This window comes from Lipotes vexillifer, unplaced genomic scaffold, assembly GCF_000442215.2.
Source record: "Lipotes vexillifer unplaced genomic scaffold, Lipotes_vexillifer_v1.1 scaffold805, whole genome shotgun sequence".
NCBI lineage: Eukaryota > Metazoa > Chordata > Mammalia > Artiodactyla > Lipotidae > Lipotes > Lipotes vexillifer.
Genome location: NW_006776681.1, coordinates 851,658 through 876,174, shown reverse-complemented (window position 1 = coordinate 876,174; position 24,517 = coordinate 851,658). Strand labels below are relative to the sequence as shown.

Sequence of the window (24,517 nt, the reverse complement as noted above, 5' to 3'; positions counted from 1 at the left end):
TGGGAAGCAATTGGATGGAGGAAGTTACTTTGGGCAGAGTAACTGCCGGTGAGGCCAACTCAAGGCAGGGGAAGGCTAGAATGTTTTCCTGGGGTCGGGGGTGGGATTTAAAAAGGTGGCTCTCAACTTGGCCTCACACTGGGCTCACCAGGGGAAGCTCTAAAATACTGATGCTTGGGTCCCACCCCCAAAGACCTGGATTTAATTGGTCCGGGATGTGACCAGGCCGTTGAGGCTTTAAAATCTCCCCAGATGATTCTAACTTCCAGCCAGAGTTGAGGATGACAGGGAGAAGGAGAGGCGGAGAACTCAAAGATTTTTCCTGTTGTCTCGGAGGGTGGTAAGTATGGGGCAAGCGCAAGCACTTACAACAAAATGACTTGGCCTGTTGAGGAAGAGGAAATGGGGACACAGAGCTCATTCCAGACCCCACACCTGTGGACACTTGGGCTGGAAGTGACACCTAGAACTTGAAGCAATGCAATGCTTCCTTCCACGCTTCTGGTACTTTGGGGCCTTTAACCGGCTAAGAGCTATCGAATACAAAACCCGCTCACGCTTCCCCTGCACCACGGACACATGGCAACCCCCATACAGTCTTCACACTTACTGGTGGCAAAACCTTAAGGTAAATGAGAAATAAAGATGGGTATAGGGGTCTGTCTTGTTTTCATAAGGGACTATGTGAGTATGTATGTCTTTCTTTGGCATCCTTGGGGTGTTTTATACGTTATCAGTCAGAGGAGCTACACTTATTGAATGTGTTGTATGTGCTAAAGGTGAAAGAGAATACTAACAAGAAAAATGTCCGGTTTCTATTCTTGGTGAAATTATAGTGTACCCAGGAATCTGAGACCCACATGAGAAAATCAGTGATGAATCAACATAATAAATTGCTAAGTTACATGATATTACTAGAAACCAAACTTCTGGTGTAAGATTAAGGCCTAGATCTCTTTCTGCAAAAGGTGAAACTGAGGCACAGAGACTGACAGTTCCATCCCCTGTCTAATCCACACCGTCATCCAACCCTTTGTCTTGGAATAGTCAATGAAACGGTACCCACATCCGAAGTTACTACTGAATTTGGAAGTGAGCCGACGTGTGCAGTGTGAGCATGGAAACGTGTGGGGAGGAGAAAGAGCTCAGAGATAGAGGAGACACAGGCTGCCCGGCTTTTCCACCCTTAGGTCCAAGGGAAAGCAGAGCTGGACAGAAAGCACAGGGAGAGAGTGGAAAAAAAGGGAAATAAAAAATTACGGAACGATTGAAGGAAATTGTCCTGTAGTCCCCCCTGCCACACCTTTGGGCAGAAGAATGTCTAACCAGTGCTCTCAAACGTTAGTGGGTTTAGGAATTACTGTGTATCCTGCTAAAATGAGAGCTGATCCAGTGGGTCTGGGGTGGAGCCTGGAACTCTGGATTTCTTTTTTTGCTTTTATTTTGTTGATTTCTTTTATTGAGATATAATTGACACATAACATTGTATAAGTATAAGGTGTAAATGCATTGATTTAATCCATTGATGTGTTGTAAGATGTTCACCACCGTGGCGTCAGCTACAGCCTCTATCATATCACATCATCAGTTCTTTTTTGCCATCAGGACAGTTAAGATCTCGTCTCTTAGCAGCTTTGAAGTTTATAACACCGCACTGTTGACTGTGATCACTATGTGCTACTCTGCATTTCTCACAAGCTCCCCGAGGTGATGGCCATGCCGCTGGCCCACAGACCACACTCTGGGCAGCAGGGGAGGGCTATCCGCTCCTGGGACCCCTCATCCAAGCCTCCAGAACTGGCCCATTCTCTCCCCTCCATCATTTTTGCTGTGATCAGCCCCTGCAACAGATAAAAGTTGTGTATTCCTCAGGGTCTTTGAGGTGTGCGTGCATGCGCATAAACACACACACACACACACACTCACTCCCCCCCAAGAATCTAGAGACCCACAAGACAACGTCACGAACAAGAAGTGAACTTCGGAAGGCAGAGGGCAGGAGGCCACGGAGCCCATGTGGCAGAAGGAGGATGGGACAAGAGGGCAGCGTTTGCTCGCTCACTCTTCCAGGGGATTAATCTCTCTATGCCTCAGTTTCCACCTCCGCAAAGTGGGGATGCTATTAATTCTTAGCCCAAAGGGCTACTGTAGGCTTCTACTGACTGCTACATGAATAGTGCCTCACAACTATTAGCAATATTATTATTATTATTATTACCCTGAGGCTAGATGTGGACCCTCTCATGTGATCATGCATTCAGCAAGCATTATGGAGTGTGGGCTCTGCCTAGCCCTGGCTGGGTCCCTGAGCCGGGAGTCTGGCTGGGTCATACCTCGTTTATGTTGAGATGAATGAACTCCTTGTTCTTCGTGCCGAGGGCCTGGAACATCCCTGATGGGAGAGACACAAGAAAGGTATCATTGCGGAGACGTTCCTTCAACAGGCTTAGCTATTTTCCCGTGGCCAACGGGCCTTCCAAGAGGCTGGTGGAGAAGCCGCTCCATCTGTTGCTAAGAGGTGAGCATCTTCTAGGGCGGCGGCCAGACTCAGGCGCCCTGAGCGGGGTGTCTCTCAACTGGGGGAGCCTCTGGAATTCCTGTGATGGCAGAAGCCGGTGGCCTGAGCACTGGGGAGTGGGTCTCTTCATTTACTGTATGTGGGTCAGCCGGCCAGCTCGTGGACCCGAAACATCTCCCCTATCTTAACTGTTGGGGGCTACAGAGCCCTTGCAATCCATGGACCTTCTCCCCAGAGAAAAAAAAGCACATGTACATAAAGGTTTGCATGAGTCTTAAAAGCCGTTCAGTCTCTGCACGTCCCTTTTGAGAAGGTGAGCGCTGGTGGTCCCACACGTAGGCAGAGCTGGGGTAGAAGAGAGCCCGTGTGCCGCGTTGAATAACCCGAGACAGTTACTTTCCTCTCCTGGCCTCAGTCTCCCCATCTTAGTCCAGGTGGTGGAACCAGTCCACACTGACTTTACCTGAGCCTCACCTGGGAGCTTTAAAATACCCCAAGAAGTAGGAGGGGCTGCCACAGAACAAAAGAGACAGAACCCAGCAGCCACATGCAGTGAGTAGGTCCTGAGGAGACCTGGGGAATCTCAGTGTGGACCGGGTCTTAGAGGATGTGGAGAACTCACTGAGAATTTTGTGAGGGTGCAAACAGCATGACGATTATGTTAAAAAGAAGTCTCTCTGATAGGGATGTTTACAGACAAAAGGACCAAATTTCTGAGATCCGTTATTAAATAACTCAGGAAAAACAGTATGCTTTAGGGGGTCATGTGGAAAAGATGAGCAAGGTGACAAGTGAGGCTGGGTAGAAGGCGCTGGAACCACTGGGGAATTTTTATAAAGATGATGCTGTGTTGCCACCCCCTAGATTCTAATTTAATTGGTCTGTGTAGCCTGATCATTAACAGTTTTAGATGCTCTCCTGGGGACTGTCACGGGGCAGGGTTTGGGAGGCACCGGTGGAGGGCACACAGGGACGGTTATTATTCTTTTTTTTGCTTTGTTTTCGTTTTGTTTTTAAAACATCTTTATTGGGGTATAATTGCTTTACAAGGGTGTGTTAGTTTCTGCTTTATAACAAAGCGAATCAGTTATACATATACATATGTTCCCACATCTCTCCCCTCTTGCGTCTCCCTCCCTCCCACCCTCCGTATCCCACTTTATACTTAGGTGTATGAGCAAAACTTTCTAGAATAAAAAGTTAAAGTCAGCCTGGGGTAAAGCCCTAGCTTTGGGATTTTTAAAGTTCTCCAGATGGTGAATCTAACATAAGGATCCTAGAAAACTGAAGAATAGAGAAAATCAAGGAAATGAGAGGTTGGTTCTTAGAAAAGATCAATAATATTGATATGCTTTTAGCTAAACTGACCAGTGATGTTCAGTTTTGAGTGCCTTCTCCCTAGCATTCCTCAATTATAAGAACAAGCTGAGAACCGCCTGCAGGAAAGGACTGGGCCTGAGGGGATTCAGAAAGGAAAAGGGCAGTTGAGAGAAGAGAAGCTACCAAATCTCACTCTCTCGAGGTCAGCTCTGACTGCCCTGTAAGTCTAATAAGCGACCGCCTTTGAGGAGGCTGTTTCTACAGTGCACCTCTCATTAGCTCCCACTCACACCCAGAGAAAGCCTGGGCCCTGAGGTCGCCGGCCAGGCCCTGCAGGCCCTGCCCGCCTGTCTCAGACCATCATCCCCATCAGTCATCACGTGAACCTTGCTTGTCCACTCAGTACAGCTCTCTTGGAGCTTAGAGTCTGGTGGAGACAAGCTTCAAATGAGTAATTCCGTGTGTTCTAAGTGTCCTGAAAGAAGCAGCGGGAGCTCCCCACTGTGGAACCAAGGAGCACAGACTTTACCTTTGTTTAGCCAGTGCCTGGAAGTCACCCAGTAAACATACTATAGAAAGTGCCAAGCAGGACTGGCTCCATAATTTGTTGTGGGACCCCTTTTTAAAAAATTATTAAGGGGCTTTCCTGGTGGTGCAGTGGTTAAGAATCCACCTGCCGATGCAGGGGACACGGGTTCGAGCCCTGGTCCGGGAAGATCCCACATGCCCCGGAGCAACTAAGCCCGTGCACCACAACTACTGAGCCTGTGCTCTAGAGCCCACGAGCCACAACTACTGAAGCCCGCGAGCCACAACTACTGAAGCCCGCACGCCACAACTACTGAAGCCCGCACGCCTAGAGCCCATGCTCTGCAACAAGAGAAGCCACAAGCAATTAGAAGCCCGCGCACTGCAACGAAGAGTAGGCCCTGCTCGCCACAACTAGAGAAAGCCCGCGTGCAGCAACAAAGACCCAAAGCAGCCAAAAATAAATTAAAAACAACAACTACTACAACGAACTCTAAAAAAAAAAAAATTATTAAGATTCAAGGGACTTCCCTGGTGGTCCAGTGGGTAAGACTCCACGCTCCCAGTGTAGGGGTCCTGGGTTTGATCCCTGGTCAGGGAACTAGATCCCGCATGCGTGTTGCAACTAAGAAGTCTGCACACTGCAACTAAAGATTCTGCATGCCACAACTAAGACCCTTTACAGTCAAAATAAATGAATACATAAATAAATATTTTAAAAAATTATTAAGATTCCAGATGGTGACCCCAGAGCGTGGGCATCCGGGGGGACACCTGCACAGCAGTCACCCTGGTGTTGAGTCACAGGCTCTGGATGTGCTTCGTTCAGCTTCAACTGCGTGACTACCCAGAGAGGGGTGGGTGGCTATGACCTGCAAACGTTAAGGACCACCTGCACATAATCTCTCTCTCTCTCTCTCTTCCTGGCCTAACAGATCTTCTCTGAGACAATCGGGTCAGTGCCTAGGGCTTTTGTAAACACAGAGGGCTGGAGAGTGAAGGAGGGCGGGGGACAGAGGTAGAGAGAGAGAGACTCCCGATTCTGTGCCCTGTGATGGGATCTGACCTTTCTTCTGATTCGCGGCAGGAGCCCCATCCCCACCCAGCTACCCTCCCACAAAGACACTGGGAACGGATGGAGGATGACGGTACCAGGCGCACTGCAGAGAAGGAGTGCACACCCGCCCCTCGGCTAGCCGCACACAGCACACAGATGGCGGGGCGTGTGGCTCAGCCCACCTTTGCTGCAGTTCTCAGTAGGTTGCCCCTTACATGCTCCTGGAAGGTGATGGAGGGAGGTGTGCTCTCCCTGGGCTCAGGAACACGCAGCCCCCCTGGACACTTATGGCTTGCAGTCTCCAGCCGGACCAGGCAGTTGAGGACGTCATCAAAGCCCAGTTGGCGCTCCTGGTCTGTGTACCTGAGAAAGATCAGCTGCAAGAGGGGAGAGCTGAGCTGGAAGCCTGCGGGGAGAGGGGGAGGCGTGGCCGCCCTGGCTGAGCCCCACGGGTGTGCCTTCGGGGGCACCAGTCAGCCCAGGGCTGCCCCAAGGAAGGGAGCCAGTGTCTACCCGGCGCCCTTGGCTCCAATGCAGTATGACAGTGCGCCTCTGTCGGGGGGACACTGGGGAGCCCACAGTGTCACTTGGTGAACCTTCTGAGTTCGCCAAGTTCAGGGTCTTGGCTTTGACCTCACATCACCCATAGGGTCTTGCTGACTTTTCAGGAAGCCTTGCTTGGGAGAACTTGATGCTGGACAGTGTTTAAGCCCCAAGCCCGGTGCCACCCTCTGGTTCTAGGGCTCCACTTCCAGCTCCTGCTGGCCCTGGGGGGATTCCAGCCAGGACACCCGCAGTAAGTGTCTGTTTCTCATGGGCATTTTAACCCAGAGATGTTGGGGGCTCTGGAGACCGAGTTATGCCGCTGCCCTCAGTGAAAGACCCCATGCTAGGCTCGTTCACACACGCCCACGATGGAGCGATGGAGCGATGGAGCGAGAATCTGGGCCTGGGAGCTTTGCTTCCCTTCTCTTTGCTCATTCGACCTCTTTGCTCATTGGTCGAATGAGGGTTTTAGAGAAGGTAACGCTCCTTATAGATTCAACACTTAAGGCTTTGATTTCTAACCAGCGTTGCCTTCTTTCATTTCAGCCTGCACACTCCCTTTCCAGGAAATGTTCCAAGTATTGCTTAGAAGCCTGCCCAGGGTCTTCCTGTGTCCTCGTTCCCGATTCCAGACCGAGAGGGGGCCGGTCCAGAGGCAGGACATGGTTTCTGGAGCCTGCACAGTGGAGCTGGCTGGGGTCAACACCCAGAGTCCTGGCGTCTGCTCTGGGTGGAGCAGGAAGAGGACAGGGTGAGGGCCGATTCCCTCCCCCTCCCCAAGCCGGGAAAAGAAGGACGTGGCCACACCTCCGTCTCTGAAGGGCTCCCTTTCCCCCCTGCTCTGTCCTTCTGCCCTAGAAACCAGGTCCCCAGACCCTAAGAAGATCAGGCCCTTCTCCTCTGTGGCACTCTCCACATTTATAATTAATTTTGTTTCTTTGCCGTCACGCAGGACCCAAGCTGGTCCTGATTTTGTCCCATTATCATACCATGAAGCTGACAGTGTTTCCCGATGTTTATTTTACTTGGAAGGGAACCAGATTCCAGGCTTTGGCCGGGCCCAGGGGTATGTCTGTGAAGCCTGCTTTGTGAGAAATGCCTTGTGGCCTGGCGGGGTGTAGGCTTCAGTGGCCGTCCTATGCAAAGGACAGCTGAGCCCCAGAGACTCGGACTGCCCTGGGAGGGGCTGCCAGAGGGTTAGGAATGCCACCTGGAGCCCATCCCTCATGCAGGAAATGGGTATAAACGACAATGGAATCATTGGTTTGGATTCAGTCTGCTGGTGACAAAGCCAGAGACGGGGCCTCCGTTGCAGAGGGGTACATGAACTCTGTGTACCCCAAACCTGACCCCAAACCATGAGATGGACATGCCCTGCCTCTCTGTGTTAATCGCCATCTGAAAGCAGAAATTAAAGGTTTGAGAGCTTCCCACCAGAGTCGTATATAACTCTGCTTGGCCAGAAAACTGGCCAGAGGCTGAGGCCTCCAGGGGTCAGGCTGAGTTCAGCCTCAGTGGATACACGTTAAAGATCCCTGATGAGAGTGAGCAAGTCCTGAATTTGAGGCTGGGCCCTACCCTTAAGAAGCATCGATTCTGGTCAAAGTCCAGCCCCCTCCCCGGGCTGTGGCAAGAGGTGAGTAGCTGCCACTGACAGCACCCGGCACGCAGACAGCTTGCGCCTGGCGGCCCAGGCTTCCCTTTACCCATGGCTTTCAGGGCGGTCCGCAGCTCGTAGGAGGACATGGTGCCAGATTTGTCAGCATCAAACTGAAGGAAAAGGTTCTGTAGGGGGAGAGCAGAGGCACTGAGAATGCGAGCACGCAGATGACCCCATTGAGGCTCTTTTGATGGCAGTAATGGGGTCCACGTAGGGGAGAGACTCCTCTCACCAGGCAGAAGGGGCAATGGTAGGCTTAGGGTCACCAAAAGTGTGGGTCCCTTTGTTTTCCTTTCATATTCGGTGGAAGTCCTGTGGTACTCCCATAAGTATGGGGGGTAAATATGGGAATTCCATCTTGATTTCCTCCCTTCCACCTTTTCAAACACAAATCCTCTGGTCATGCCAGCACCTGGACCTTTAAAATCCCCTTCTGGGACTCCCCTGGTGGTCCAGTGGCTAAGACTCTGTGCTCCCAATGCAGGGGGCTCCATCTCTGGTCGGGGAACTGGATCCCGCATGTATGCCTCAACTGAGACATGGCTCAGCCAAAATAAATAAATAAACAAATATTTAAAAATAAAATAGAATAAAATCCCCTTCTGCTCTAGGCTTGTACAGTCCCCTAGCAGCCACGCACTGGCTGGGTTACATACTGTCCACTTCTCCAGCTTGTCCCAGAACACTCTGAATTCACCAAACACTAGCTTCCCATTGCCACTGGTCTGTGCAAGTGAATTAAGGAAGAAAGGAAGACGTGAGCATCATATCACCCCAAGGCTCCTGGGGCTGCGGGGGAGGAGGGCAATGGGCTGGCATGGGTGACATGTGTGACACAGACTCAGGGCTCTGAGGGAGGGGGTTTAATTATTAAGCCATGAATCTCTGAATGGGGGGCATGGCAGGGGTGAGGGGGGATGGCAAAAGAAACGTTGAAAACACACATATGAAAAACCCTTCATTGCCCTGGACAGCACCCCAAAGTGGCACAAAGATCCCCAAGTCCCTTCACAAACATTCCTCCAACTGGCCAGTCTGTGCCTCTTTTTTTTTTTTTTTTTAATTTTTGGCTGCGTTGGGTCTTCGTTGCTGCGCGCGGGCTTTCTCCAGTTGCGGAGAGCGGGGGCTACTCTTCTTGCGGTGCGCGGGCTTCTCATTGTGGTGGCTTCCCTTGCTGTGGAGCGTGGGCTCTAGGTGTACGGGCTTCAGTACTTGCGGCTCGCGGGCGCAGTAGTTGTGACTCGCAAGATCTAGAGCGCAGGCTCAGTAATCGTGGCGCACGGGCTCAGATGCTCCACAGCAGGTGGGACCTTCCCGGACCAGGGCTCGAACCCGTGTCCCCTGCATTGGCAGGCAGATTCTTAACCACTGCGCCACCAGGGAAGTTCCCTGTGCCTCTTGATTTTGTTCCAATTCTAGCACCAGTGTCTCCCAGGCTTTGGTTATTCTCTGTGAAGAAGGCTCTCCACATTCTAGGCAAGTCTGCATTAGAGAAAAACACTTAACATCGACTTCTGCCTGCATATTTGGAAGGATACGTCCATTAGAGAAATGATGTTTTTACAGGAAGTCAGGCTTAGCTTCTTGAATTTGATGTCCCTTTCTGAAATCACACCAGAAAGCAGAATTCAGTTGACCCCTGATAAGATAAACCTATTTCCATCTGCTGAAAGTCCAGTAGGGTGGTTAGATCCGGGTTGGTGAGGGTGGTGACGCAGTCGCTCTTAAGATGCTGGTGAGAGTAGAACATGGCCTTTGGGGAGGAGCATTTGCAAAATATAAAAAAAGCTTTAAAAATGGGGATATCCTTCCAGTCTTTATCCGAGTTTCAAGAGTCCCAAGCAAAGAATTATAAGTTCAGATTTTTATCATCAGGTTACTGGTAATGGCAAAAACTTAGAAATGATACAAACGACCAACGGAAGGGTATGGACAACAGTTTATGTCCACATGATGGATTATTACACAATCCTTAAGAATCATGCTTTGATTCTTAAGATCATTTCTGGGGAAATGCTCATAAAAATTAAGTGTAGGAGACAGGGTTTAAAATTATTGGAGAAATTTGAACACTCACATACTGCTAGTGAAAAGGTACAGAAATCACTTTAGAAAATAGGCAGCTTCTTAAGAAGCAAATATAGAGTTACTATTTAACCCACAAATTGTCTTAGCTATATACCCCAGAGAAATGAAAACACATGACCACACAAAAGCTTGTACACGAATGTTCGTAGCAGCATTATTCGTGATAACGAAAAAGGGGTAACAACCCAAGCATCCATCAATGGATGAATGGATAAACCCTACCTGGTATATTCAGACAATGGGATATTATCCAGCCATAAAAAGAAGTGAAGGAGTCCTGACACGTTACAACATGGATGGACCTAGAAGGTGTCATGCTAAGCAAAAGAAGCCAGCCAAAGAGGAGCACATTTTATACGATTCCTTTTATATGAAAAGTCCGGAACAGGCAAGTCTATGGAGACAGAAAATGGATGAGTGCTTTCCAGGGGCTGGAGGATCGGGGGAGGGTAGTAAATGCTACTGGTATGTGGTTTCTTTCTGGAGTGATGAAATGCTCTGAATCAAATGAAAATTGATTGTGGTGATGGTTGTACAACTCTATGAACATGCTAACATCCACTGAGTTGTATATGTTATTTAAAAATTTTTTTAATTTTTTATACAATTTTAAAAGTTATTTTCCATTTGCAGTTATTACAGAATGTTGGCTATATTCTCTGTTGTACAATACATCTTTGTAGCCTGTCTTACACCCTATAGTTTGTACCTCCTATTTCCCCCACCCCTACTTCCCTCTCCTCTCTGGTAACCGCTAGTTTGTTCTCTATATCTGTGAGTCTGCTTCTTTTTGGTTATATATTCATTGGTTGGTTGTATTTCTTAGATTCCACAGTATTTGTCTTTCTCTGTCTGATTTATTTCACGTAGCAGAGTTGTATACTTCAAACGGGTAAATTGTATAGTATGCAAATTAACTCTCAAAGCTGTTAGTTCAAAAAATAATATTGCATCTATAGTGTAATACCTATTATGTGTGTACCTATATATACAGAGAGAGACACACACCCACAGACTACACATTTGGTACATAAACACATACACAAAGACACACACATATATGTTAAAGTGGTTATTTATGGGTAGTGAGATTAGCCGTGATGTTTGCCTTTGTCATTAGGCTTTTCTGCATCTTTTCAGAATCTTTTACCATAAACCTGAATCATTAGTGTAATCAAGAGATGAGCGGGCTTCCCATTAGTGTAATCAAGAGATGAGCGCAGTGGTTAAGAATCCACCTGCCAATGCGGGGGACAAGGGTTCAAGCCCTGGTCCGGGAAGATCCCACATGCCGCGGAGCAACTAAGCCCGTGCGCCACAACTACGGAGCCTGCGGTCTAGAGCCCGCGAACCACAACTACTGAGCCCGCGTGCCACAACTACTGGGCCCGCGTGCCTAGAACCCGTGTTCCGCAACAAGAGAAGCCACTGCGATGAGAAGCCAGTGCACTGCAAAGAAGAGTAGCCCCCGCTCGCCGCAACTAGAGAAAACCCGCGCACAGCAACAAAGACCCAATGCAGCCAAAAATAAATAAATTTTTTAGAAAAGAAAGAAATGAGCAATGAAAGCTATTTTTAAAGTCTACCTAACGTCAACCCTGAAAAGCCGGTCTGCAGCTTGGAGGAGCAGGGGATCTGGGGGAGCTCGAGGCGGCAGGCGTCCGTCACACGTCCCTCGTCCCCTCCATGGGAGCCCTGGGGTCCCCAGGGTGCAGGTAGGTGTAGTGGGTGTGAGCACGTACTCTTTTTTTTTTTTTCTTTTCGGTACGCGGGCCCCTCACTGTTGTGGCCTCTCTTGTTGTGGAGCACAGGCTCCGGACGCGCAGGCTCAGCGGCCATGGCTCATGGACCCAGCCGCTCCGCGGCATGTGGGATCTTCCCGGACCGGGGCACGAACCCGCGTCCCCTGCATCGGCAGGCAGACTCTCAACCACTGCGCCGCCAGGGAAGCCCCAGGAGGAACTTTTTTCCTTTGAAGGAGGCGAAATGACAGCACTGTGCTGCGAATGAAAACGTTTCAGTGACGGAGAGGAGTTCATAAATGAGAGAGGGGAAAGTTTGGGGAGTATGTCCTGGGAGGAGGGGCGGTGAAAGATAAAAGTGGAAAGAGATTGGAAAGGCTTTAGTGTCAAGATTCCCAGAGGAAAGGCTCCAGATTCACAGTGCTGACAGTTTTAGTGTCACGCATTGCCCGGGCCAGTTTCAGTCCCAGGTGTCGGGTGCAGCTCCTTTTGGAAGGGCAGTCATGGTGCAGGGCTGGACCGTGGGCCATGCACAGGGCACTCCCTTTGCTGGGTCTCTCCCTGTGGGTTTCCTCATTTCCTCTGCCCTGTTTCTCCTTCCTTCTGGGCCTGACTTTCCTTCCACTAGCTTGACTTCAGGTAGCCTCTCAAACTCTGTTCCCCCCTCCTGCTCTTATACAGCAATTCGTGGGAGAATCCGAATTCCAGACCTCACTTTCTTCGGTTTGCTCTCTTCATGTAACTCATCAACCCTGGACAGTACTCAAAATTCAAGGTCAAGGTGTGTCTAATGTCCAATTCAACAGCTTGTCAATCTCTCAAACACGCTGTATGTTTTCCACAAACTTCTACTTACGAACTCATGGTTCCTGAGACAGATGGCTAGCAGGACACCAAGCTCACTCACCAGGCGGGGCCTTCCAGCTAGTGGAGGATGAAAACGGTGGCGTGTCTTAATTCTGGGTCAAGGCTTTTAGGAATTGGGGATATCTTCTCCAAAGGTTTTTTTTTTTTTTTCCCCCTCTTCTGCTGGCTTCCTGCAGGTGACTGTATCACTCCAGGGGATGGTAGAGCCACACGAAGGATGGAGCTTGAGTCCCTAATCACTGTATGGAGAGAGCCACCCACAGAATAGGAATGTCTTCCTGGACGGTTACAATGAGTGAGAAATACACTTGATTGCGTTTGAGTCTATACATTTTGAGTCTATTTGTTATGGCAGCTGGTGCTACCTGGAGTCACTGGAAGTGTGGAACCACCATAACGGAATCTAAAATATGTGATGCCAGCTTAGCAGCTGGGCTGCAGGATGCAAGGGACTATTGGAGCTGGAAAATAGGTATCCACGTTATTAAGGGCAAAAATACTTGCCACAGTTGTTGTCTGTAAAATATGTAAATATACTGAAGCCAGAACAAATGCTCACTGACGCTGCACTTGAGGAGAAAAGAAGGGAAGAAACTGGAATATTAATTACTGTGTGCTAGTTTTTGCATGTTGTATTTAATAAGGTGTCATAAAAAAGAGATGAGTTCAGGCTAGAATGGACTGGTTTGAGCACATGAAAGGGAAGAGAGCTAGAAATCCAGAAATTGTGGCCATGGTCCAGTGGGTAAGAATCCACCTTCCAACGCAGCGGACGCGGGTTTGATCCCTGGCTGGGGAACTACGATTCCATGTGCCGTGGGGCATCTAAGCCCACGTGCCACAATGAAAGATCCCTCATGCTGCAATTAAGACCCGATGCAGCCAAAAATAAAAAAATTTTTAAAGTATGTATCTCTTAAAAAAAAAAAAAGAATTTGTGGTCTTGCAGGGCTGGATGCACCAACTCTTCCTGGACCCGACGGGAAGAAATAAGATTGAAAAAAGCCTCCAGAGACGAAGGCCAATTAAAGTTTTCAGTTAAATGGAGATTCAGCCCTGTGGAAACTCCAGGTTAGGAATGTTTCCTTCCCACTTAGGTCTGTATTTTTAGACGCTCTCAGGTGAAAGCTTTCAAGGGTCCCTGTGACCAAGCTGGGCACGGAGGGAGTGTACCTGTGAGCATCAGGGCTGTTTGTCTTCGAATTCACGTGCAAGCGGGGATGATGGAGTGCTCAGAGGAAGGAGGTTGGGCCGGAGACCAGAGGCTCAGCCCCAGGTTTTCTGGATCGCACTAACTCCCCTGGGCCTCTTAAACCTGTAGATAGGGTGGGTCCCCCAAACGTGACATTACATTCTCTGCCAACCTGTGTTTTGAGACAAATGGATTTGATTTACCAATAAAATAAAAGAAAATAGAAGAAGCAGCAGTGTTTCTTACACCTAAGGGCAGTGAGACACGCTCACACCTGTAATGGAGTTAATACAGAAAGGAAAACAGAGACACGCACCGTACCAGGACTCCCCATCATCCAGAGCAGTGTGGCACAGGCGCTTTTGCGCGGCTGGGCCAACGGAATGCCACTCAGAAGAACTAGGGGTGAACAAAGCCAGCGTTAGGTACAAGGTCACGGACAGCAATGGGAACGACACTGGCCTTGGGGTGGGACCTGCCCCTCCCTAGGAACCAGGGTCCACATTATGTGGGGAAGGGATCCTGATCGGGGCCCTGGAAATGTGCCAGTGGGTGGAAAGGCTGGTGGGAAAGTACATCTCCAAGTGCAGCTGATGCAAAAAGGCCCTCAGGACCACTGGACCCTCCTCCACGGAAGATTCTCCTGGGGCCGTCACAGTTGAACATGAACAGGGCGGCAGAAGGAGCCCAGCGAGGAGCCAGAGCGGGCTGAGATGTGGGACCTGGAACATTCCCTCTACCTCTCCTCTCGGTTTACAAGCTGACACTTGGAAGAGTGGTGATAATACCTCATGTTCACCCGTGCTTGACATTAAACATACCAAGTACCTTCTTTACAAGACCGCACTAGGAAGCCAGGTGAGCTTCTGCCAGGTAGACGAGCCCGCCTATGGGCAAGAAGGCTCAGGTGCACAGCGCCCATTGTCCTGCAAACCCAGGAGTTGCACCTCAGGTGCACGGAGTTTCTGTGACCCCCATGACCACCTGTAAACAGTTCAAATTCAGTCACCACCACTGCAGTGCTGTAGGTGATGTGTCTACCTCACCTACACCCTGTAGACCTTGTCCTGGATGGGGGTGGGGAGAACTCAGGTAGAACATCTCTCCAGTCCGGGGAAGAGCAGTACCCAGGGCCCCTCCCCAGACACCTCATGGGCCTGGGGGAGTAAGCAGCCCCTTCGGCCCTGTTCTCACAGCAGGCAGGGTCAGGGTCAGGGATCGGCTTGTGGACCAGCTCCCCATTACCCCGAGGCCGAGTGGGGTCAGAGGGGAAGCTGGTGTCCAGCCTCGAGCCAGCGAAAATGCACTTCCTTTATTTCTCCCTCTGCGTGTTTCCCAGGAGGGGGAAAAAGGGTTCGGCCCTTTTACATACCACGTTCCCTGAACCGAGAGACTCCAAATCTATTCACCGTAGGAAGCAGTCTCATTAATGTTGGTTTATCTCTTTCTCTCCATTTCCGACTGGAGAGGGAGGCTGATCTCTTCCCTCCTTTGATGGGTCTGAGGAGACAGAAGCCCAACGGACAGCAGGGATGGTGGCACAAGCCCCGCGATGGGGCCGACAGGCAGGCCCGGGCTGTGGAGTCTGCTTAATGAAGCCCCCGGCACACCGACGGCCGGGGGGGTGGTGCCTCTGTGGGAGCCGAGGACAAACGCTGCCCCGTTTCACTGAAGCTCGAGACTCGCTGCCAGGCTCCCTGGGGCCCCCCCAAGCCGTGGGTGGGCAGGAGTGGGGACGGGTTAGGGGGCCCTGCCTGAGCTGGAACAGCCCCCATCCCAGTCACCTAGGCTGCTCCCCGGGGAACGAGGAGGGGACACGTACAAGACAGGCAGCCCTCTCTGTATAATCGGGGGCCGTATAAATAGCCCAGGTGGCTGCTCTGTGATGGATGAATTTCCTGCTCCGCTCCCTCTGTCTCACTGTGGGCCACTGGGCCTCTGGCCAATGGTCAGCGATCATGAGAGAGAACACTTTAGCAACCTGCTTGGCAATGTTTCAGGGATTCTCACACCTAAAGTACTCATTGCCACCCCACCTGCACACAAACACACACACACACACACACACACACACACACACACACACACACACTCCGCTCCCTCTGTCTCACTGTGGGCCACTGGGCCTCTGGCCAATGGTCAGCGATCATGAGAGAGAACACTTTAGCAACCTGCTTGGCAATGTTTCAGGGATTCTCACACCTAAAGTACTCAATCCCCCCCCCCCCCCCCACAAACACACACACACACACACACACACACACACACACACACACACACACAGGAGCTCTTCATCACTGGGATGAAGCCTTCACCATATCACGGGATTTAAAGTTCCCATGGGAGGTAATACAGTCACTGACATAATACGACTCTGTGAAAGGTAAAGGGCACCGTGTCTTCAAGTTTGAGAGCGTGGAGGGCACAAGGGCAGAAGTAAGGTCCAGACGCAGGACAGGACCCTCCCTGAACGGGAGCCAGGAGAGAACTGTAGTCAGGCTGCCCCCTCTTCACACGTGCACAAGCCAGCCCTGGCCTCGTACCCCGTGAACCATAGGGAGGTGGGGATCAGTCAGAAAGATGAGCGGGGACTGACCTGTCACTCCAGGACCCAGTCCACTCAACTTGGCCCCAAGGGTTCCGGGCTCTGATGAGCTCTATTTGCTGGCCTCGGAAGTTTACCTAAAAGGGAAAAGCGTCAGAGAAATGTGAGATGCTAAATCCATCTGTGAGCTCCAGGGTGGGTTCTCTCCAGCTGAGGCTGGCTTTTCTGAAAGCCTGTTGACACACTAAGAACATGTCCAAACTCATCAGTTGTTAACTAGCCCTCAAAATTTCCTAATTCCGATTGAACATGATGTTACGTTAATCACCCCAGAATGCTTACGTCGCATCTGGGAAACAAAGCGGAATTGTAATGAACAAGAAGTGAGTCCACAGGAATCTTCAAACGATTGAGTTTTCTCTCTAGACTGGAACCCCCCAGAGGCAGAGGCCGAGCCTTATTTATTGTGTATCTGCAGCATCCAGCAGTCAGTCGGTCTAACACTGAGTTTTCTTCATCCTTAGCATCTGACTCCCAGGTGATCAGAATGTCAGCACATGCCGGGAGTTTAAACAACCGCAATAAACAAAAACCCACGTCTGAGTCTTCTAAATCCTATCTTCTCCCCCTTTCAGGTGTCACATGAGGGTCTCTGCTGCCACGCTGAGAGCCCTTGAGCCAGTACAGAAAGAGGACTCAGCCCTCAGGCTCTGCCCAGGGCAGGAAAGCGCACCAATGCATAGAGAGGTTTTGGGGGTGGAAGGGTGAGAGTCAAAGACCTCGATTCATCAACGATCCAGGAATTTTAGTTCTCAGAACACTTTACCCTCAGACCTTTGGCATAAATTTTCTCTTTTTACGTGCAAAATCATTTAAGTGAGTATGACCTCTCCAGAGTCCAAGTTCGCCATGAAAGAGGTTCATTCGTTGAAATGTCTGGGGAGGTGAATTCCTTACAGGTGGAAAGGAAGCAAACGCAATTGAACAGAGCGTCATACGATGGGAAGGTTCCTGCCATCACTTAGAATAACATTTAGAAGATCTGACATCAGGAATCACAGGCCTGCTCAAGTGAGTGATTGGAAGGCGTGTGTAGACAGGGAGGGGCGAGGAGGGAGCTAACACTCCAAAGAGTCCAGCTGCATCTCCCTCTTGGGCACGAAGCTCACGCCACCCGCTGAGGGGGAGGGACAGGCTCCCTCTGCACCCCGTGCTCCCCACTCATTTGGAGCATGTCGCTCAAAACATGGCAGCCGCTGGAAGAGACCAGAGGTGCCCAGGTCCCCTACCGACTGGGTTTGAGATTCACCCAAGTGGGGCACGAGGGAAACGCTTTGGACTTCACTGAACTTGACCCTGCAAGGGCGCCACCCTCTGCTTCTCATCTTCCTCTCTCATCTCACTTTCTCCCCTCCTCTTTCCCGTGAACTCCTCCAAACAAAGCACTCACCGGGAGTCACAGTGGTGCCATGTGGGGTCTGGGTGCCCCCCTTCCCCGTCCCGGGGATTAGTTCCACCCTGAACTACAGCTGCAGAGAATAGGACTTGTGATGGTTAATTTTATGTGTCAACTTGACTGGGCCATGGCGTGCCTAGATGTTTGGTTATGCATTATTCTGGGTGTGTCTGTGAAGGTGTTTCTGGATGAGATGGGCATCTGAACTGGTAGGCTGAGTACAGCAGATGGCCTTCCCCATTGTGTGTGGGCCCCATCTAATCAGCTGAAGGTCCAAAAAGAACAAAAAGGCAAAGGAAGGGATCATTTGCCCCCTCTGCCTGACTGCTGAGCTGGGACTTTGGTCCTTTTCTGCTCTTGGGCTGGGACTTACTGATTCTCCTGGTTCTTAGGCTCTTGGGCTGGGACTGGAACTCCACCACTGGCTCCAGCTCGTGGAATGCAGGGCTTCTCGGCCTCTATAATCAGGTGAGCAATTCCGACTACTAAGTTTTCATATACAGATTTAGCCTATGGGTGCTGCTTCTCTGGAGAACCGTGACTATGACAGGACTGATGTGGAATCAGGGAAGAAAAGAACAGAAAAAACAAAGACGAGGTTCTCGCAGCTGCTGGCCAAGTTTATACTGTGCCGGCCTCACAGGTCTCTCTCTCTCCTCTCTCTGTTCTCTCTCTCTGTCTCTCCCATTTGCTGTTTTGAATTCCAGCCTTTCTTCTTTGGATGAGACATCCTCTGTCATGTCCGAAAGTGCAGTTTAAGCTGCAATGCGCTATATAGGTTTACGAAGTCTGTCCCCATAACCCTGTCAACAGGGGTCCCTGTCGCCTACCTGGTCAATGCCCGTCACTGTGTAGGCATGACCGCTAATGAGACCAAAAGGTGTCCGGGCTTCAGATTCTGCAGCATTTCTGATCTAAAACAAAAAAGGAGCAGTATCTATGTCAAACCTTTCCCAGCTGGCCAGACACAGCTCTGTGTCTGGCCCAGTCCCTCCTGCCCCCTCAGGTGAGGGCCCTGTGAGTGGGCATATTAAATGGGTGCACGGGAAGCCCCCTAAGTGGTTAGCAGTGACATACAGTGATTCCCAGCCTCTTCCCAGGGTGGAGGCCCCTCATTCTCTGCTTGGACTTCACGGAAGAGCTTACATTCTTGCCCCCAAACAGGAAAACCTGACCTTTCCCACCACGTAGCAACGGCAAGGGACAGACACCAAAGAGGCGGTAAGAAGAATATAACCCTATGACATGCAATTCTATGTCACAAACTTGAAAAAGTAGAGGAAATTTACTAGCAAAGGGTAAATTCCCCAGGTTAATCCAAGAGGAAATAGAAAAGTTGAATAGGCTTCAAAAAATAGATGAGGTAAAATTACATGCGTGTGTTTGTATGCATAAAGAAATTAGAAAAAATGCTGTTCTGTTTCTATCCACGGATATATTTTTTCATGATCTATGACGTGAAAGAGACAAGTTTCAGGAAAGTGTATAGTAAGATTCCATTCAGTTAACACCGCCCCCGAGTCTGTGCATATATGCGCGTGCCTGTTGCACGAGCGAAAACAGAGGCGTGACGAGCACCGGAGAGGCGTCCCGGCGTGGACCGGAGGAGGGAGACAGAGTTTTGCCCTGTCCATCGTCTCAGGATTCTTCCACCTGATACAGCAAGGGCGCCTTACCTCTGCAACTCGAAAACCATTAAACACAAACGTTTGTTTTAATTAAAATAAATAAGCATTGCCCCCGTCTTCCTGCAATGTATGCCTCTTCCGTGGGCAGCCTGGCATCTGAGCCTAGAACAGTGCCTGGGATGCGGCCAGCCAGTGACTTACGTCAATGGAGCAGCCCACCAGACAGCCCCTCTTTAAGGCCTTGTCTAGAATCTCAGAGAAGTTCCCGGGAGCCTCCTTGGTTGTGAAGGTCTCTGCCACGCCCGCGGTGAAGTCCTCTGTGGCCTCGATGGCGCTGCCCCCCTTCAGAGCCTCGTAGCTCCCGTTCAGCCTGTGAGGGCGGCAAGAAAGCCTGGCAACGGCTGCAGGGAACAAGGATCACCACTAGGTGGCGCCCCTCAGCCAGAGTTTTTCTAACCAAGAAGCACCTCCCGGGGCTCGCCCCCGGCTGGAGGTGTGGAAGAACGTGGGAAGCAGGGATGGGGTTTACTTGGAGCTCTGAGGAAACCAGACATGCTGAGAACTCTGTGAGAGAGACAGTGGGTGTGGTAAGGAGACAGGCGGGGACCTGGGACCCTTGGCTGCAGGGCTGCCGTGCTGGCACCTGGACACACCTCTCCTTGAGCAACAAAATACAAAGAAACTGTATGGGACTAAAAATAACCACGTGCGTGCACAGTTGAGACAAATTCTGGACAAAAGAGACCAAGAAAAATAACCAACTGCCACTTTTGAAGAGCCGCGAGCAAAAGCAGGGCACTGCGCACGCCCCCTGCACGCAACGCCACCTAAGGGGTGGGCAGACCGCCTAAGCCACGCCTCCGGCCCGACCCCTGGACGCACAGCGATCCTCACCCCGTATAAGGAGCAAGCTCGCCGCCCATCTCCCCAGGGAGAAAGCAAGCAAGGAAGCATGTTGCTTGATCTCGCTGCCCCCTGCTGCAGCAGGGGCCCCCATGAAGCCTTGCCTGACTTTCCTGTCTGGCCGCTGATCAGCTTCTATTGCTTAAGGAGGCCGAGAATCCTGGTCCCTGACAGACTGCAGGTCCAAGTGCCAGTTCCCCCACTCACAAGCTGAGGGATGCTGGACCAACTCGCTCAGTGCTTCAGTTTCCTAATTTTCAAAATGGGGTTGCACTCTTCCTCCTAGGGCTGCTGTGAGGTTTAAATGAGCCTCCTCTCATCACACGTGGAATGGGGGCCTGAGCATGAAGCTGTTAGTTGTATGAGACCGAGAGGGAGATGGAGGCATTTCTCTTGCTTTCTGGACCCATGTAGTCCCAGCCGCTTTTCTCTCTTCATCTCTTTGATTAATACGGCTGTACATTAACATCTTACATCGGTGTGGTGCATTTGTTACAGTGACTGAACCAGTTCGTCATTGTTATTAAAGTTCACACCATATTCACGTTTCCTTAGTTTTCACCTAATGTGCTTTTTCTGTTGGAAGATCCCATTGCAGGATCCCACATCATCACACTTAGTCAAGTCTCCTGAGGCTCCTCTGGCCAGAGACAGTTTCTCAGGCTTTCCTTGTTTTTGATGACCTGGACAGTTTTTTTTTTTGTTGTTGTTGTTGTTTTTTACATCTTTATTGGAGTATAACTGCTTTACAATGGTGTGTTAGTTTCTGCTGTATAACAAAGTGAATCAGTTATACATATACGTATCTCCCCATATCTCTTCCCTCTTGTGTCTCCCTCCCTCCCAGGCCTGGACAGTTTTGAGGCACTGTCGGTGTTCTGTAGAATGTTCCTCAGCTGGGATCTGTCTGCTGGTTTTCTCATGCATAGACTGCGGTGAAATACCATTCTCATCACGTCCTGTCGAGCATACATCGTGTCTTCATGACTTGTCACTGTTGATGTCGCCTTGATCACTGGCTGAGGTCTCCTGTCTGTCATGTTTCTCCTCGGTGAGCTTCCGCTCCCCCCACCCCCCATTACTGTCCTCTTTGGAAGGACTTAGGAGTGGGGGTCATGCTAGACCTTCTTGAGGGCAGAGCGTCTACATAAATTCCCCGGAATTCTTCTATGTGGCAAATTTGTCTCTTCTCCCCCATTTATTTATTCAATGATTTATTTACATCAGTATGGACTCATGAATATTAATTTTATACTTTGATTTATAATCCAGTACCATTTTACTTATTTTGCTGCTCTAATTGTTCCAGCTTTGGCTACTTTCGGCTCCTTCAGTTGGCTCCTGTGTCCCTTTGGCATAACTCCATCACTGTGTGTGTGTGTGTGTGTGTGTGTGTGTGTGTGTGTGTGTGTGCATGTGTGTTTAAAGCATACACACACACATTCACTTCCTGACACTGCAAGATACTCTAGGCTCATCTTCTGTATTTCTTGCCCCAGTTCTACAATCAGCCTTATCTCCAAGGAGCCCTGGTTCCTTTGATTGGAGAATGGTGTTAGGAACCAAGACCTGAGAAGTAAGAGTGCTTGTTGCTATGGGATTGTCGTTGCTTCTAGGCCCTCTCAGCTGATAAACAACGAAATAATACCTGTGTACTAACCCATGAGTGACGCATATACTCATCAACGTGTAACCATCTCTATTCAACTAAACCTGAGTTCATACTGAGGTCCCCAACTCTGACACACTACCACTTATATCATTCTAGCCTCCTCCACCAGGCTTCTTTGTAAGCTCTCCCTCCAACGATGAGAAACCTGGCTTCCCCCATCTGCCACCCATTTACTTAATTGTTCAATTCAGTACATATGTATAATGGTATCGGAATTGTTGTCCTGTACCCCACGAGAAACAACTTTACCAGCTAGTGTACAGTGCTTGTGTACAATCTCTCTGTCCTTCTTTCTTCCTTTTGCCCCGCGGCATGTGGGATCTTAGTTCCACGACCAGGGGTGGAACCCTCGCCCCCTGTATTAGGAAGCGCAGAGTCTTAACCACTGGACCACTAGGGAAGTCCCAGTCTCTCTGGCTTTCAATCTCACAGACTGCACTCATTTCCAGAGTTACTTAGGTCAGCGCCTTTCTCGCCTACACCTTCAATGAGTTTGTTTCATAGATTTGTAATAGATTGTTTTGTCACAGGCTGCTTTTCATTCTGGGATTCCTTTCCTCCTAGATGATTTTTAAGTTCATATATATTAAGGTTCACTCTTTGTGCTGTAAAGTTCTGTGGGTCTGATAAATGCATGGTGTCATATATTCACCATTACAGTATCATATAGAATAGTTTCATTGCCCTAAGAAAAACCTCTGTGCTCTATATATTCATCTTTCCTTCCCTCCTTCCTTCCCCCCCAAGCCCTCAACAACCACTGATCTTTTTTATTTTTATGTCTGAAACACTCCTTTATTCCAGTTACTCTTCTAACTGCCTTGCTCCAACTACAAGTAAGCTTTCATCTAGCCAGAATCTCCTTTTTTTTTTTTAACATCTTTATTGGAGTAGGATTGCTTTACAATGGTGTGTTAGTTTCTGCTGTATAACAAAGTGAGTCAGCTATACGTATACCTATATCTCCATATCCCCTCCCTCTTGCGTCTCCCTCCCACCCTCCCTATCCCACCCCTCCAGGCGGTCACAAAGCACCGAGCTGATCTCCCTGTGCTATGCAGCTGCTTCCCACTAGCTATCTATTTCACATTTGGTGGTGTATATATGTCCATGCCACTCTCTCACTTCGTCCCAGCTTACCCTTCCCCCTCCGTGTGTCCTCAAGTCCATTCTCTACGTCTGCATCTTTATTCCTGTCCTGCCCCGAGGTTCATCACAACCTTTTTTTTTTTTTTAGATTCCATATATATGTGTTAGCATACGGTATTTGCTTTTCTCTTTCTGACTTACTTCACTCTGTATGACAGGTTCTAGGTCCACCCACCTCACTACAAATAACTCAATTTCGTTTATTTTTATGGCTGAGTAATATTCCATCGTATATATGTGCCACATCTTCTTTATACATTCATCTGTCGATGGACACTTAAGTTGCTTCCATGTGCTGGCTATTGTAAATAGGGCTGCAATGGACATTGTGGTACATGACTCTTTTTGAATTATGGTTTTCTCAGGGTATATGCCCAGTAGTGGGATTGCTGGGTTGTATGGTAGTTCTATTTTTAGTTTACTGAGGAACCTCCATACTGTTCTCCATATTGGCTGTATCAATTTACATTCCCGCCAACAGTGCAAGAGGGTTCCCTTTTCTCCACACCGTCTCCAGCATTTATTGTTTGTAGAGTTTTTGATGATGGCCATTCTGACTGGTATGAGGTCAGTATAGTTATTTTCACAATGTTGATTCTTCCAATCCAAGAACATGGTATATCTCTCCATCTGTTTGAATCATCTTTAATTTCTTTCATCAGTGTCTTATAGTTTTCTGCATACAGGTCTTTTGTCTCCTTAGGTAGGTTTATTCCTAGGTGTTTTATTCTTTTTGTTGCAGTGGTAAATGGGAGTGTTTCCTTAATTTCTCTTCCAGATTTTTCATCATTAGTGTATAGGAATGCAAGAGATTTCTGCGCATTAATTTGTATCCTGCAACGTTACCAAATTCATTGATTAGCGCTAGTAGTTTTCTGGTAGCATCTTCAGGATTCTCTATGTATAGTATCATGTGATCTGCAAACAGTGACAGCTTTACTTCTTTTCCGATTTGGATTCCTTTTATTTCCTTTTCTTCTTTGATTGCTGTGGCTAAAACTTCCAAAACTATGTTGAATAAGTGTGGTGAGAGTGGACATCCTTGTCTTGTTCCTGATCTTAGTGGAAAAGGTTTCAGATTTTCACCATCGAGGACGATGTTGGCTGTGGGTTTGTCATATTTGGCCTTTATTATGTTGAGGAAAGTTCCCTCTATGCCTACTTTCTGGAGGGTTTTTATCATAAATGGGTGTTGAATATTGTCAAAAGCTTTCTCTGCATCTATTGAGATGATCATATGGTTTTTCTCCTTCAATTTGTTAATATGGTGTATCACGCTGATTGTTTTGCATACATTGAAGAATCCTTGCATTCCTGGGATAAACCTCACTTGATGATGGTGTATGATGATTTTAATGTGCTGTTGGATTCTCTTTGCTAGTATTTTGTTGAGGATTTTTGCATCTATGTTCATCAGTGATATTGGCCTGTAGTTTCCTTTCTTTGTGACATCCTTCTCTGGTTTTGGTATCAGGGTGATGGTGGCGTCGTAGAGTGAGTTTGGGAGTGTTCCTCCCTCTGCTATATTTTGGAAGAGTTTGAGAAGGACGGGTGTTAGCTCTTCTCTAAATGTTTGATAGAATTCGCCTGTGAAGCCATCTGGTCCTGGTCTTATGTGTGTTGGAAGTTGTTTAATCACAGTTTCC

General features: G+C 49.1%; 1 protein-coding gene across 1 annotated transcript in view; it reads right to left on the bottom strand.

Moving 5' to 3' along the window:
* The window catches only part of CAPN9 (calpain 9), a 39,142-nt gene that overhangs the window by 615 nt on the left and 14,010 nt on the right, over positions 1–24,517 (bottom strand). Inside the window, 9 exon segments of the mRNA XM_007450603.1 lie at positions 2,334–2,392; positions 5,692–5,829; positions 7,676–7,754; positions 8,286–8,354; positions 9,168–9,232; positions 13,835–13,917; positions 16,115–16,200; positions 18,350–18,433; positions 19,349–19,517. Of these exon segments, the coding sequence (XP_007450665.1) occupies positions 2,334–2,392; positions 5,692–5,829; positions 7,676–7,754; positions 8,286–8,354; positions 9,168–9,232; positions 13,835–13,917; positions 16,115–16,200; positions 18,350–18,433; positions 19,349–19,517 (832 nt within the window).